Source organism: Spea bombifrons, chromosome 6 (assembly GCF_027358695.1).
Source record: "Spea bombifrons isolate aSpeBom1 chromosome 6, aSpeBom1.2.pri, whole genome shotgun sequence".
In the NCBI taxonomy this organism is placed as follows: domain Eukaryota; kingdom Metazoa; phylum Chordata; class Amphibia; order Anura; family Pelobatidae; genus Spea; species Spea bombifrons.
The window spans coordinates 7,963,289-7,978,560 of NC_071092.1; the positions used below are offsets into that span (position 1 = coordinate 7,963,289).

Sequence of the window (15,272 nt, forward strand, 5' to 3'; positions counted from 1 at the left end):
CCTCCCTTATACACTGCCCTTCCTATACACTGGCCTTGAATGTCTACTTTTCCTAGGCTGGCCCCAAAAGAAACTGGGTTGGGAGATGCCGCTAAAAACCATCACTAGAAGGTACTGACGCTGTGCAAATTGTTTGGCCTCAATTTCATTATTATCACTATTATCACTATTATCACTAATAAGCATACCTGGGAACTTTCTAAATGAGCTGACCCGGAGACTCTTAAAAATATGAACCGCCATGGAGATTCTATGCAGTGATTCACTAAATGTATTACCCAAATGGCTCTAATACCGATCCTCATAGAAACCATGACTTCTCATTATTAATTGATACACTTAGCTGAGTCACCTGCATCCAAGCAGGGATATAAACCATAACATACTGATAGCTAAAGAACCCATCGGGAGTCATAGATATGGTCACATCAGTATAAAATAGTGTATAAAGTTTGAGACTGTGAGACCCTGAGAATCTGCCCCTTCGTCATAAGATTAGGGCAAAAAACGTTGATAAACCTATAGATATGATTTACATTAAGCTATGAGTCTAACAACACTGTAGTTTAGTATGAGTATTATTGTAAAAAAAATCCCCCTGAGACCCTCGTTCTCATACTCCCATTATAAAAAAAAACAAAATAGAAAACATAAATGAAAGGAACGCGTGCTTGTGTTTCTCCGGCTCAGTGGAAGCAAAAGCGATTTAATCTTTTCTGCTATAATGAACAGAATACTAATGAACCCCGTACAACTGAATCAATTATCCCCACTCGATTCACTTCTAACAATACCCGGCTATGATAATAAGTCTGTTTATTTAAGCCATAGCTCATTTCTTTGTTAACATGTTACACGCGGAGTCGACATACAGACGGAAGCGAGCCGATCCACAAGGGGTCCCCGCACCGGACCTCACATTTTTACTCTGACTTCATTCATCAAGATAAACCAAAATAACATTAGGCTTTTGCTTTTTTTAAAAAAAATACTGTTTATGGGTTTTTTCCCCAAAAAACTGTTTTTGCGTCATTGTACAGACAATGGTTTCATGGTGTATTTAGGTTTTGTGCTACCCTGGGCCTGACTAAACTCACGCACCCACCTAATCTTCGTTTCCCACACCCCTTCCTGCCCAGGCCACATTATTGAAGACCCATCTCTTACATACATGTCTCTGGCATTTGTGTCTCCAAACAGTTTAACAGTGCCGTATTTATCCCCAAAGAGCTTCCCAGTACCATCTTTATCCCCAAACAGCTTGTCTCTGCAATCTTTGTCCCTAAACAGCTTAACGGTGCTATCTTTGTCCCCAAACAGTTTGTCTGTCATCTTTGTTTGCCAACACATTTGTTTGGGTAGAATAATCAATGGGTATAAAATTGGCTTTTTTAAAGACTGAAAATAGTCACCTTGTCCACCTGTGCAGCATGTAGCAGGGTCCCTAATATATGTGTTTGCTGGAGTGGGCTCGTATTGAGAGTGGTAGGGGGGTAGGGGGAGTGTAGCAGAAATCGTAGGTCCCATTGTGTGAAAGAATTTTGGTCTCTCTGCCGATCAGTAAAGAGATTTGTCTGGCAGATCCAGTCATTGGCAAAGCATAGTAAGCATTAATTGGACTAAGCTTTTGCTTTTAACATATATCTGCTATTTTTCCCAAATTCTAATTAAAGATTAAAGTAAAACCATGTTTTCAGACTAAAATGCATATATATATATATACTAAATACACCTAAGTAGCCAACACAAGTGAAACAAATACATAAAATACTCCCCTAATGTAACTGCAGCAACCACCAAAATGCGGCTTATATATAAAGGGACAGAAAAATATAAAAAAGTATAGTGTCATACCATTATGACGCGATGCAATACATACGAGCATGCAATGCACAAAAAGCTTTAACCCCTTAAGGACAATGGGTTGTCCTTAAACCCTTTAAAACAATGCACTGTGAGCCCGTACATGTACGGGCTTTGTCATGAATGGGGTTAATGAAGAAGGCACAGTGTATGCTTGTGCAAAAGTGCTGTATAGTCATACAAAGCTCACCATCCAGATGGAAAAAATAATGTAAAAGTTCTCTACGCGTTTCGCTGTGGCCAGCTCACCGTCCTCAGGAGGTTATAACCTTCAAGATTGCAGGTTATACATTACCTTTTGGTTGAAATATCAGCGTTTTCACACAAAAAAAAGTCTAAATTTTGCATGGCGTTATATGACTATTATTAAGACACCCCTGATACTATCTCCGCCGCTTAGTTATGCATCGGCTGCTAGACGTTACAGCTGGGAGGTGGTGGATTCTCCCAATCGAATGCATTTTTGATGGAAATTAGAGTTTTAACCATATCCGTAGCAGATGGCATGTGCATTGCCACAGCGAGCGCGTAACATAATTAACTCTCGCTATTAAAGATTAAAACCAACGTCTACTTCAAAGCTTTGCGTGCCTAAAGAGCCGGCGGTATGCTGCTGTGCATAGAGAAGGAGGGATCCTAATTTGGCAGCTTCCTGGGATGGGGTAGAATCTTATAATACAGAACGAGCTGGTGCCACGGGGCTCGCAAATTGGCACCCTACAGTACGACTCTCATCACCTTCAGCCAGCTATTGTACATTGATATAATAGCTTCTGTCTCATTGGAGCTGGTGGAGCTGGCTATGTGATTACTCAGGGGCAAAACACATTTGGCCCTGGGGTGGCCCTTGTAAACAGTCACAGGGGCCCCTTCTAATGTACCATTGCCTATTTGTACACCCCGATAAAGGCATGTTATCCCTATTAATCACAATTTGATTTCTTACCATGTTGCCTTAAGCATCTGCCCTGTTTGCCCGACTAAAATGATAAGTTAGGATAATGACATTTTTATTCAAAACCTCAGCCTTTAAAGACCGCACCAGTTTATTCATATTTTTTTTTTCTGCCAGAAATCCCGTAACGCGACTCAATTTTTGCTGGTCCTTCTGGGAAAGCAAGGGTTAAGCACAAGCGCTAAGTAAACTCAAAGCCCTCCGCGTTCCCTCGCATTATCAGGGACTTATTTTTTAATTTCCTTTCCTTTAAGGTCTGGGCGAGCTTCGCACCGTTCGGAAATACGGATGAAAAACAAATATAATATCGTGCGGTCTTTTAGATCATAAATGCCCCGGCAGGGCTCCGAGGCTCGTAACAATAGCCAGGGAGTCTGCTGCGCCCGGGGACATCAGATAACATGATTCACTTAATGACATTGGATATTGGACAAGAATTCTGGGCTCCGGGGGCCGTCTTGGGAATACAGTTATTTGCGCAGTAAATGGGCACCGAGATATCTCCAACATTTCAGATGCAATTATACTTGCGCGGTTCAAATGGCAAACAAGCACAGGCTATTAACCCTTGCTGGAACGTCTACGGCTATATAATGGCCGTAACCTCGCTTTATTAACCGTCCGCCATTTATATAATAATGAGTTTATTGAGATTATGAGGATTATCTGACGACCCCGCACTATATCGAAATAATTTTTTAGAATTTGATTGGACGCTGGGTTCTAGACTGGGAAAGTGCGCCCCCGCCGGACGTACTGAGCCCCCATTCTGGATACCCCATCTCCGGATGGATGTTGACGTTCTGCAGAGAGTTTAGAGAAGGGCAACTAAAATAGGGAAGGGTCTGCAGGGTAAAAAAAAAATAAGTCTTGTCTGCCATCAAATTTCTGTTTTTATAAATTGACCACCATTGAACTATACTTTTTTCCTGACAAATTCATATATTTGGGGTTTTTTATATTTATTTTGCTTTACTGCACACAGCACTGCTTTTACCGGTCACTGTGCTGTCCAGCCTGAGGAAGGTTTGTTTGCTGGGTGGATTGATAAGCTAGGGTTCTGTATTGGTACCCGCAAGCCGCAGCGTGACCTTCACAATATGGCGCCCTCAGCTGGACAAAGTCGCGGTTTGCGGCGCTACGGAGATCTCGCGACGTTTTTGAGGCACCGTCGTCGGTGTAAACACGGTGGCCTGGTTGTAATGCGGAGGGAGTTCGGCGTATATTATTTTCGTTTACGGGACATGGTGTTAAATTAAACGGGGCGATGGATAAAAGGAAGAAGGTGCTGGATGTGACGGCGGCCTCGGTGAGTAAAGCTGGCCCCGGTTATAGCGCTCAATATTCTCTCAGAGTGAGCAAATAAGGGTGAAAATAATAGATAATAATAAATAATAATGTAATAATTACACAGGGTGGCCAACAGGAAGCTGCCCAGATGTGGGAAATGCACACTCCCATGTCTGAGCATGATGGGAGTTGTAGTACATTGACACCTACTTTTTGCCATGATATCTTCAGCTTAACAGGGTTTTATTAGCTGTTATATATTATTTTTCATTTTTATTTATTTTGTTATGTTTATTATTATTTACAAAATAAGCTAAGTACGTCTTGTGGGGCTTCACACACGCCACGTTTATAACATATTATACATTTATAATGTTCTATTTCCTTCAGCCATTGATATTATTTTTACTTTGCGTTTCCGATTGAAAGAGTCGCCCAAATGGGGAGGAATTGTGTCTTAGTCTGTAATCTATTGGCAGGTGTATCTATTGCGTGTAAGCATCATATGTGTAAAATCCGTCAAACTGGGCTACTAAAATATGATATTTCCCCGTATATATTATTATTTATTGTTTTATATAGCGCCATCAAATTCTGTAGCGCTGTACAATGGGTATATATATATAAAGTAGATTCATATAAGATATATATTCCTTAATAAACTTTGGGGTTTTGTATTGTTTTCCAACAGGTCCTGTCTAGAAATAATTGATGGCATTTTCTGTTTACGTTTAACATTAAACAGGTACCCCCTGCTTTTTCAGCAGTACTGTGCTCAGCGCATACTTCGCAGAATCAGGAAACTCGCCCGCTGTGGTGGCTCAGGCTGTATTTTAAAAAGTCAGATCTGGTCCGTAGAGTCACGGCGTCGCTTGTGGGTTTAGAACTCTTTTACTTTAATATGCATTTAGAAACAAGAAATCAGGCTTACCCTGCAGGTGCGTTGTAGGCTGGTGGTGCTAGTCACTGATTGGCTGCTTGAAGCAGCCAATCATTGGCAGGAAAGCTCCCCCATTGAAATTAGCGGATGCACTTTGGATACGAACAGACGTCCAGCGTCCCTTGAGCCACCGCTGGAGGTATATCACATACATGGAGAATAGGTGCTGACGGGACAAATGCTGTTGCAAGGGAGCACCACAAAAATTTTAAAGGGACCACATTGCTATCGTATGTATTTGGTGGCTGGAGTGTCCCTTTAAACATAAGGGCGTTATTATAGGGGTTTGGTTCCATGATCAGTGTATGAATAACAGCGAAAGAGTCTCAGTCCAGGAAGCGAGATGCTGCATCTTTCCAAAAATATAACGAATGACGTCTTAAAAGCCCCCCAGAACCTGCGATCACCACCTCTATACGGCTCTCACTGTGAAGCGCCCTTATTCCTGTATATCTGTGTTCTCAAAGATTTTAAAAATAAATTCTAAGTTTTCAGTCATTTTAAGAAAAATAAATTTGGCTCCAACAGCGAAAATCTGCACAAAATGCAAGGATTTGGTGTTTTTATCAATGCACATTTCTGACAGTTGGTGTCACAGAAACCTGTAACTTTGTGACCGAGAACCCGTTGCAGATTTGGGGGAGTCTTATTCAATGATGACTCCGTATTGTGTTTTTTATAATGTTTTATTTGCACTATAGGGAAATTCCTAACAGGGAAGCAGAAGGTTTTGGGGCAGAGGGTGAAGTCCGTTATCCGGGTGACTGCGATCCGATGGAGAGACGGGTCGCGTCCGGATCCATCCCTCACAGTTCCTACTCTTTGGGAAACTGGTGTACGATGGACGGTCACGTCGCTGGGGGTGGTGGTTGTGGTGGGTGGCTTGGCTCTGACCGGCTCCTCACTGCGCTCTCCAGATGGTGTAGAGAGGGGGCCACTATGGTGAGGTGTAAGAGGGTGACAGATCTCTTGGCCCTGTTTGGTGTCATCGAGGGCACGGCTGGTTTGGAAGTCGCCGGCAGCAGATGCCACGTTGTTATGGGGCAGGGGCTGGGAACGTTCTTGCTTTCCCAATGAGATCTGCGGTGGTTTTCTCGCTCCTCTATCTCTCGTGGGTCAAAGGCTTTGAAGACGCTTTCATCTTCCGGTACGCTTCCAGAAGGGTCTCCTCGATTAGCTGCAGGTCCAGGTTTTGGGTCAGCTGCCAGCTCTGCGATGGAATAATCAGAGTGACCAAAGTACATCTGAAAGATGTGCTGCCGTCTGGACCAACTAAACCTTCCTGCTGCGGTCCTGGAGGAGAAGTCACGGGGGCTGCATCTCGATCTCCAGTTCTTACCAAAAGAACAGCACAGATTACCGCAATCACAGCTGGGATCAGAAATGCGAGAGCGGCTGCTTGATGGCAGAAGCAGTCATTCTCCATCCCGGGATCTTCCTAAACAGAGGGAGACATAAGGTGGTGAACGAAGCTGTTTGGTCATCACAAAGGCAGCGGTCATACATTAAGGTATCATTAAGATCCAAAATCCAAACCTAACCCAAATTTTACCCAAAGCCATCAGTTTCTTTCTTCTTACCTCATAATTGCACTCATAGGTGGCTTCTGGTGGTGCGCAGCTATCATCTGGAAGATGATCAATGCAGATTATGTCTTCCTGTAAGAGAAAAGAGGATACAGATTTCAGATACAGCGATTTGACCCGGTGCAGTCAACCAAGACAACAGGGTGAAAACTGCAAATTGAGCTGCGATTGGTTACAAAGCCCCAGCTCAGGTTATTTTACCCCAGGGGGTGATGCCCAATGTTGTTTTTGTGCTGAAGCTTTGCGCGGTAACATTACTCACCTGCAGAACATCTACTCCACAAACAGTAAAAAAACTCACAAGAAAAACAAGCCAAACGATCCTCATTCTCATCTCTATCGCTGAGAAATGGCTTTTGGTGACACTGACTGATCAGTCTGCAGCCTGCTACCTGTGACATCACAATGGCATCATGATGTCACTTGGCCGAATTAAAGTGACAGCGTATCTGTATAATGTCCCCACCAAACATTTCCACCCAGAAGAGAAACACAAGGTTTTCTGATGTTTGAAATCAGAACTGGGGTTAAATGAGTGAAACCTGTAAGCGCTGCAGGTCTTTAGCAGAAAGGGAAACCTTTTATTAGGCAAACATAGTAAAAGATGCAGCCTTACATAAGCTTTCAAAGCCTCAGCGGTCTCTTTTTCAGATTTGTCTTATTGGAATCGGCTACTATTATAATGATTTATATAGCGCCATCCTACTCCGCAGCGCTGTACAATGTGTGTTATTATTATTGATTTATATAGCGCCATCATATTCATAACCTGGAATGACATCACCCAAACAGCTGTTACTACCAACTACTACTGCTAACGTTCAATCCATATTCCTGTAATGTACCGGCAGATCGGCCCCATCCGGCCCCTGTCTAACCTATAAAGACTCAAACCTTAATCAGTCGTTGATCTTGTGTTAGATTCAGGAGCGGTATGTCTATCCCATGCATGTTTAATCCCCTCACTGTATTACCCTCTACCACTTCTGCTGGGAGGCTGTTCCACTTATCTATGGCTCTCTCTGTAAAGTAAATTTGGAAACATACTTAATTCCAAAACACGTTAAATCTTTTTTATGTCTGTAAAAATTTATTTTAGGGCTGCAACAACTAATCGATAAATCAATAATAATCGATAATGAAAATCGTTGTCAACGAATTTCATTATCAATCAGTTGAATCGATTTTTATCGGTGTGACAGCAGTCCCTCCCTACCAGTCCCTCCCTGCAGTCACTGCTGATTTGCTGCATGGAGGGACAGGGAGAACGAAAGGGGTGGGGCAAATCGTCGGTGACTACAGGGAGGGACAGGGAGAAAGAAAGGGGCGTGGTCCCACCCATATCCTATAGCGTCCACATGGCTCAAGAACTCGTCTAACTGTGAGCATAAAATTAATATTTGGGCTGCTGAAAGTTAGGGGCAGTTGTGGTTGATGGGGTCTTTAGGGTTTATTTAGGGGCAGTTGTGGTTGATGGGGTCTTCAGGGTTAATTTAGGGGCAGTTGTGGTTGATGGGGTCTTTAGGGTTAATATAGGGGCAGTTGTGGTTGATGAGGTCTTCGCGGGTTAATTTAGGGGCATTTGTGGTTGATGGAGTCTTCTCTTCAGGGTTAATTTAATGCTGAGGACTGAGGGTTAATTTAATTTAATGAGGTTAACTTAAGGTGCAGTTAGAGGTAAAGGGGGGGGGCAAACTGAGGGGAATCTAAATCCTGGGGGCAGTGAAGATTAACCCTGTATTTATTTATAAATGTATTGTGTCTGTGAACGAGTCTGCAAATCTATGAGGGCACATATCTGGGGGTATAAGGCATATGTGGGGAGGGTGGAGTGGCCTGTCTGGGAGACATTGTGGGCTCAAATGTTCATAACTGGGGCGCAGGTTAGGAAATAAAAACAAGAAATGCATTTTTATCAGTTTTTTTTATTCTGCCGTTTGTTTTTAACATCCCACGTTACTTTATTAAATTCTTTTTTTTTTTTATCCGATTAATTTAAAATAATCATTAGTTGCAGCCCTAGCGTGAAACATGTCATTTTTGTCATTTAACACAATCTTTTTTTTATTTATTTTAGTTGGTAGACCTCAAGGCTGAGCTTTTTAGAAAACAAGAAGAATTCAAGCAAGAGAAAATTTCCAAAGATGCTGGGGGCCTCCCAAAACCTAGAGCAGCTCCCAAGGTAGGTGCCATGAAATAACAATCCAGCTTGGGTGATTTCCAAGACCATAAACACTGGGAAGCGTAATTAGATCTTCAACAGATTTGGCCCTTCACATTTTAGATGCTAAATGCTCGCAGCGTAGAAAATGTTTCACATGTTCTTAGTGTAACACAAATAGTTACAATGTTGCTCTAAAATGAATACATTTCCAAATGATAATTATCAATAATTAAGGAACAGCATAGTCCACACATTATTGTTAATTATTAATGCATTTTTACTGTATGCGGACTGGTTAGCGGTCTGTACTTATTGGAGATAGGGAAAGCGACTACACAGCAACCAATCACCTTTATGCTCGTAAAACATCAGTGTCTACCATACCTGTGATTAGCTGCTGCTATTTCTGCGTGGTTGCCGGTGAGCGTATGAATGCTTTCAGTAGATTTAAAGTCTAATCTGTCTGTACGTGTCGTATCAGATTTAGTATGTATGTATAGTGCTGGAGGCTGTGTATACTGTAATGTCAGTCAGTGTGTGTAAGTGTGTAGTGCCAGAGTTGGTATGTCTACTGTATTGTAGTGACAGTGTGTGTGTATCTAATGTAAGTGTCAGTATGTATGTGTAGTGCTTGTCAGTCTGTGTCTGTGTGTGTGTATAGTGGAAGAGATAGTATGTCTACTGTATTGTAATGTCAGTGTGTATATGTGTAGTGCTTGTCAGTCTGTGTGTGTATGTATAGTGCCAGAGTTGGTATGTCTACTGTATTGTAGTGTCAGTGTGTATGTGTGTGTATATGTATAGTGATTGTCAGTCTGTGTGTGTATGTATAGTGCCAGAGACAGTATGTCTACTGTATTGTAGTGCCAGGTTCAGTGTGTATAGTGAGTGTATTTTATATCTGTATATTGTGTGGGAGTGTTTGTTCTTGGATAGTGCATTCATGTGTGTATGTATGGTGTTGTGTATGTTATGGTGTCAGCATGTACATGAGCTTATGGTATTAGCGTATGTTAGTGTGTGTGTCTGTTACTGTATAATGTAAGCATGAATGTTAGTATCTGGTGTGGCACTTAGGAGATAGAAAAGAGGAACAGGAGACTGCTTGATGGATTTGTGTTGCACGGGGTAATTCAGCATCACATGACTCGCGCAAGCACGAAAGATGCGCCAGCAACAGTCCCAGTGAGCTCGGTTCTAGGTAGAAATGTGTGTATGTATGTATATATATATATATATATATATATATATATATATATATATATATATACATTTGAAAATAAAAAATATGATTGGGGAGAAAAAACGGCTCGTAGATTCAAACCAAAATTGCCAGCCTCTCATTTAACCTGAAAGTTGGTCTGGAATGGACTTTTAAAAACGTGGAGTCCTGGAAGTACATTCAGCATTCCTGATTGATGTGATCATTACAATACATTGCCCATAGTAAAGATGCATTTGTGGCTGTTTTAATCTTTAGAACTTATTTATTTATCTCAAAGATTTGAGAAATGTGATTGGCCCGCTGTAAGCTGTTACTCAAACACAAGACCTTCTCTTTCAGAAACCTAATATTTGGAGCAAGCAAAACGCAGGAGTTACTGGACGAGCAGAGAAAGATGTGGAAGAAAAGATTGAAGAGGAGAACACTTTGGAAAAATCCAAGTGAGAGCAGTTTCTGAGAGCTGCTATTTATTATAATTTGGCCCTATGTGTTTGCAGATACAACCACAACTAACAGCTAAATATACTCTCTTCTTCTAGACAGAAGCTGGAGGAGAAAGCCCAGCTGTATGAGAAAATGACCAAGGGAGATTTTCCAGGTAAGACCATCAAATCTACCAGCAATGGTTTTGGAATACGATTAAATGTTGTTTTTTTCACAGGTCTGTTTATGAAATGTGGTGGCCCCTATCCAGTCGCAGAAAAACCCAACAAACATGCCTTGCAAGTATTTTCTAAAATTAACCATCAAGTAGCTGAGGGTACATTTTCACTGAACCCGTCGTAAGCGGCAGGGATCCTGTAGAGTTCAATGTGATGTCTATCGGCCTTTGGTCAGCTTGGTAATTAGTGCGTTCCTCAGGTCCGCCATGCTAGATGAGCTCCGTCTGGCTGTTCTAAATATTTACAAGCCAACAAGTTTCCCAGGAAATAGAGCTCTTTATTATGTCTTTGAGCTTTAAAAAGCTTCATACCATATCGAAGCCTGGCACTGCTGTCGGCATTAAATCGTGTATTTCCAGGGTGAAAGCTATTGAAATTACAAAAACCTTGTTTGCATTTAATATTTTCTGATCCTTAATAATCAAAATACCACCACTAAAATCGGGGCATTCGGTAACATTTTTATTTTTGTTATATTTTCTTGTAAGAGTCTCTGAACTTCAATTAGCCATTTTGTTACATCCGTTGCCTGAGCCCTACTATAACTACTATAGCGTGTTGTTAGAAATTGCTGCGGCTTCTTCTAGACACAGCTGTCCCTTTTCATGTTTCTGAAGACGGCATCTCATTTGCCGTACTTCATGCATCGTCCTTTTAACTTTCTCTTCTTGTGTTTTGAAGCAAAAGCATCAAAGCCCCGAATCACAGCCCCTTTATTTGTTTCCATCACTGAAGTGGGAACGCAGCTCATTACTATCTCTTCATTTCTTCCTCTCGCGTCGATAAACACCTGACAGACGAGGAGACGGAGGAGCTGTACCTGGTGGATTTTGCTCAGAAGATTATAGAGAAGAGGAAGGAGGTCCGAGCTTTGTGTGTAGAGGCTAAGAAGAATAAAAAAGACGAGGATGAGGTTTCTGATCTGCCGATCCCAGCTCCCCAGGATCCCAGCGAAGAATGGTTTGTCAAAATATGGCATTGTCCCAAAACTTTATAATATTATATATAAATAATAATAATATATATATATATATATATATATATATATATATATATATATTTCTACTTAATGGCAAACAATATCCAAAAAGAACTGCTACATATTTATTGTAAAAAAATCACATATACTTTTTTTTGTTCTTTTAAACCTATTAAGAACCTCTCCAAGGTACCATTATTATTTTTTTTTTATAATATTCCTCAGCAAATTTCTTTTAGGAATATAAACAGCCCCGTGTTTTCATTTTAAAGCTGGAATATACTGTAAAAATACATATCATATACATTTATTTTCTTTGTAATGATCTAAGATTGTTATGGCAAATTTTTTTTTTTTAAAGTTCTATTTTGCTGTTAGGGTGGATTACGTTGATTCGTTGGGCCGATCAAGACGCTGCATGAAGAAAGATCTACCTGCTCTTTTGAAAATGGACAAGGAACTGCAGGGGAAGAGGTGAAAACTCATCTGAAATGTTTTTTTTACACAATTACACATTTACAATATTTTCAAATACTAATGTTTAGTAAGGAGGGATTCAAAAGTATGACCGTCAAAATCTTGTAGACCACAGGAAGAGGAGAAGACTCTCTTGTCGGAAGACATGAGGCGAGAGATGCAGAGAAAGCAATGGGAGAAGGAAGAAGAGGAAGCCATGAAAAGGCCAATGGGCCCCATGCATTATCAAGACATTCAGGAAAATGGTACATTATCCGTTCATTACCCGTCAAACCTTATATATTTTGTTGTTTTGGCAAAAATCTAGGAAACGCATTCTTTTATGAATTGAATACTGTTTTTTTTTTAAAAATCTTAAAAAAAAGCTTTGTTAGATTTGGTGGTCTTGGCATTAAATTCTGTGCTTTTGGCCCCATAAACATAGTAAACTATAACAAAACACAGATGGTTCTTATATAAGATGGCCTCATAAAATTTACCTTTATCAAGCATTCTCAGAAATGTGTTGTGTTGTTGACTCAATCAGCTTGTACAAGTCTCTGAATTTATTTTGGGTGTTTTTGCAGAGGCCAGGCAGCTCGGCGTTGGTTATTTTGCTTTTGCTCGTGACGAAGAGGCTCGTCGGAAGCAGATGGACACTCTAAATATGCTGCGTGATCAGGTAAGTCACCCTCTGACAATCTTGGTGATCCACTGCCAGGAGAAGAAGGCCCAGGCAAAGAGGATTGAGGGCAAGCAAGCAGAATGTTCAACTTGATCACCAACGCAACGCACCAACTAAAGAATCAACTGTACAGGACGCTTGCAATGGGCAACGCAACAATAATTGAACCTTTTGTGACTGGATGTGATACTTTTGAGATGCTTTTTTTTTCACATTTTGTAAGGTACCTCTAACTCAGCTGACATCTTAAACCTTTGTGAAGTGTTTTTACCAGTCCACAGGTTTTGAATTACCTCCATTTTACCTTTTTTTCTAACTTTGTATCTTTAGTATAAATCACACAGGGCATTGCTGAAGCAATATAAATTATTGTGCATGCTCAGATAAGAGAGCAAAACCATATCGCATAAAATCTTACCTGAAAAAAGTGCGCTTTTGACAGGTTCATATTGAGCTTCTTGGGCTTTTTCATAATTTAGAGACCTTTGATTGTTAGCGCTGCTCAGGAGATCCACAGAGTGGATTGAGATGCACGTCTTGTCTTTTCTTTGCTAGACTGAAGATCAGAGGCTAAAGCGCGAGCATCTGAAGGCAAAGAGGAAAGCCATGCTACAGGCGCGGCTCTCCAAATTACGGCAGAGAAAGAAGCGAGCGAAGGGAGAGGGGGCAGAAGATGAGGCAGCAGTAGAGGGTGAGTGTACATCATCTAAGGTTCCTAGACACATTGATGAAGAGACAGAGGACTCGTGGTGGATCCAGAGACTAATCTCTTCACTATAACATGCAGACACTCACACTATCACACACACACTAACACACCCAGTCACTCATGTTAACATACATAAACACACACACATACTAACACACCCACAAACACAGCTTCATAGTAGGTGATCTGTTTTTGTTTTTTGGACAGCTAGTCTTACACCGCACCCCAAATACTGTTTATTAGAGGCGGTTTATTGGTTGCCTTTTTGTGCCTACCATTCTTATATATTGCTGGGTACTAGTATATTTTTGGTACATTTTAATAAATTACCTTGTGTTTCTTTAGATTTTTTTATTTGTCTTTAATGCTATTTGTGTTTTTAGGTGAAGAGGATAATGACCTGATTGGACCCGAACCTTTGGAGCCGGAGAAGGTGACTGTGCCGGAGCCTAAAGTAGAGGTTGTTGTTGAGGAGAGGAAGGACAGTAAGCCGGGCGCACCCCATGTCCGAGAGTGGGACCGAGGCAAAGGTGGGTGCTGGAATGATATAATCCTGAACAGATTCTTAACCATTAAACATATTTATTTGGACAATGCAGTGACTGCCACTGGAACCATGTGATTGTGTAGGGCTTGCTGGTTTGTATGGTTTCCACAGACTAATCGGTTTAATGTTTCTGCTAAGCCTATAGCACGAAACTGATAGAATGTCCTGGAAAACAAACAAGGGGGGAGCTTGTCTTATGTTCATTTTACAATCTCTCTGTAAACCATGTTCTCCATCTACACCCAAATCAGATGGGCTCAGCTAAAAACCAAGGAGACAATGTCTCGGGAAGCCACGTCTTTTAACATTTCACGAACGCATAACCTACAAGACTTTTTGTACTAATGAGGAATGTTATGACATCCTGAAAATTGCACCACAGCGTTACCTGAAATATTTTTGTAGGTGTTCTTGCAGACTTTTCATGTTAAATTGTACTAACGTTAACATGTAACACAACCACTGTCATCCTCAGAGTTCACGTTTGGGCATTGGTCTAAACCCCGGTCTGACCCTCGAGACGAGCGGGATCCCGAGTTTGCGCCACCAACATTCTATGCTTCCGAGCAGAAGAAATCAGAAAGTTTCCAGAACAAGAAAAGGAATCCTCCGGCTTCTTCCAAAGAAAGATTTGTCGGCCCGGATTCCACAGAAACTCTGTATCCTCCGCAGCAGCAGCCCGACGCAGCCAGAGGTGCAGCTTCCGATGAAAAGAGTCTGGATGACTTATTGTCTTACTATAGGCGGGTGACCTGACCGATCCAGCGTGGTCGCAACCAATGAACAAGGAGCTTTCACAACGCAAATTGCGTTTCGATTTGATTTAGTATGGTTTGTCTCTGTCATTTAATATTATTAAAGGAAAAACAAGAAATACTTTTCCCAAAGTAATATGTTTATCAAATTTTAATATTTCTTTCTATTCATCATTCATTTTTAATGAGGCCTTTATAAGGGAACTTGCAGAGTTTGACTCAACCTGCGGAGTTGCGATGGAAAGCATAGAAACTCAGAGATTTACAAACTATCTTGCGACGGCTCAGTAGGGAAGTCGGAGTGCTGTTAACAAAAGTCAACTCAACCCTTCAGGAGAAGACAAGCTGACCCAGAACTATAAGTTCTTATCTATAAAGTGATAAGAATAGTTACTTTTTTTATCTGTTACCTACTTCTGACTTAATTCAGTGGAGTTCAACTTGGTCTATACTGAA

The 15,272-nt window shown here is 41.2% G+C and overlaps 1 protein-coding gene across 2 annotated transcripts; it reads left to right on the forward strand.

Moving 5' to 3' along the window:
• Nucleotides 1-3,963: 3,963 nt before the first annotated feature.
• CCDC174 (coiled-coil domain containing 174) lies at nt 3,964-14,928 on the forward strand. Of its 2 annotated transcripts, none has more exons than XM_053469289.1 (11): nt 3,964-4,127; nt 8,712-8,816; nt 10,363-10,463; nt 10,563-10,621; nt 11,483-11,645; nt 12,043-12,138; nt 12,250-12,386; nt 12,708-12,802; nt 13,361-13,496; nt 13,898-14,044; nt 14,537-14,928. In XM_053469289.1, the coding sequence occupies exons 1-11, from the start codon at nt 4,086-4,088 to the stop codon at nt 14,815-14,817; spliced, it is 1,362 nt and encodes a 453-aa protein (XP_053325264.1). In that variant the 5' UTR covers nt 3,964-4,085; the 3' UTR covers nt 14,818-14,928. The 2 variants fall into 2 exon arrangements, with proteins under 2 accessions (XP_053325264.1, XP_053325265.1); XM_053469290.1 differs by having other exon boundaries at nt 13,904-14,044.
• Nucleotides 14,929-15,272: the final 344 nt, after the last annotated feature.

Excerpts from the sequence above, each read along its gene's own strand:
- CCDC174 (XM_053469289.1), top strand. The coding sequence starts at position 4,086 with ATGGATAAAAGGAAGAAGGTGCTGGATGTGACGGCGGCCTCG. Across the intron at positions 10,464-10,562 it reads AACACTTTGGAAAAATCCAA|ACAGAAGCTGGAGGAGAAAG; the intron begins GTGAGAGCAGTT and ends CTCTTCTTCTAG. Across the intron at positions 10,622-11,482 it reads GACCAAGGGAGATTTTCCAG|ACGAGGAGACGGAGGAGCTG; the intron begins GTAAGACCATCA and ends AACACCTGACAG.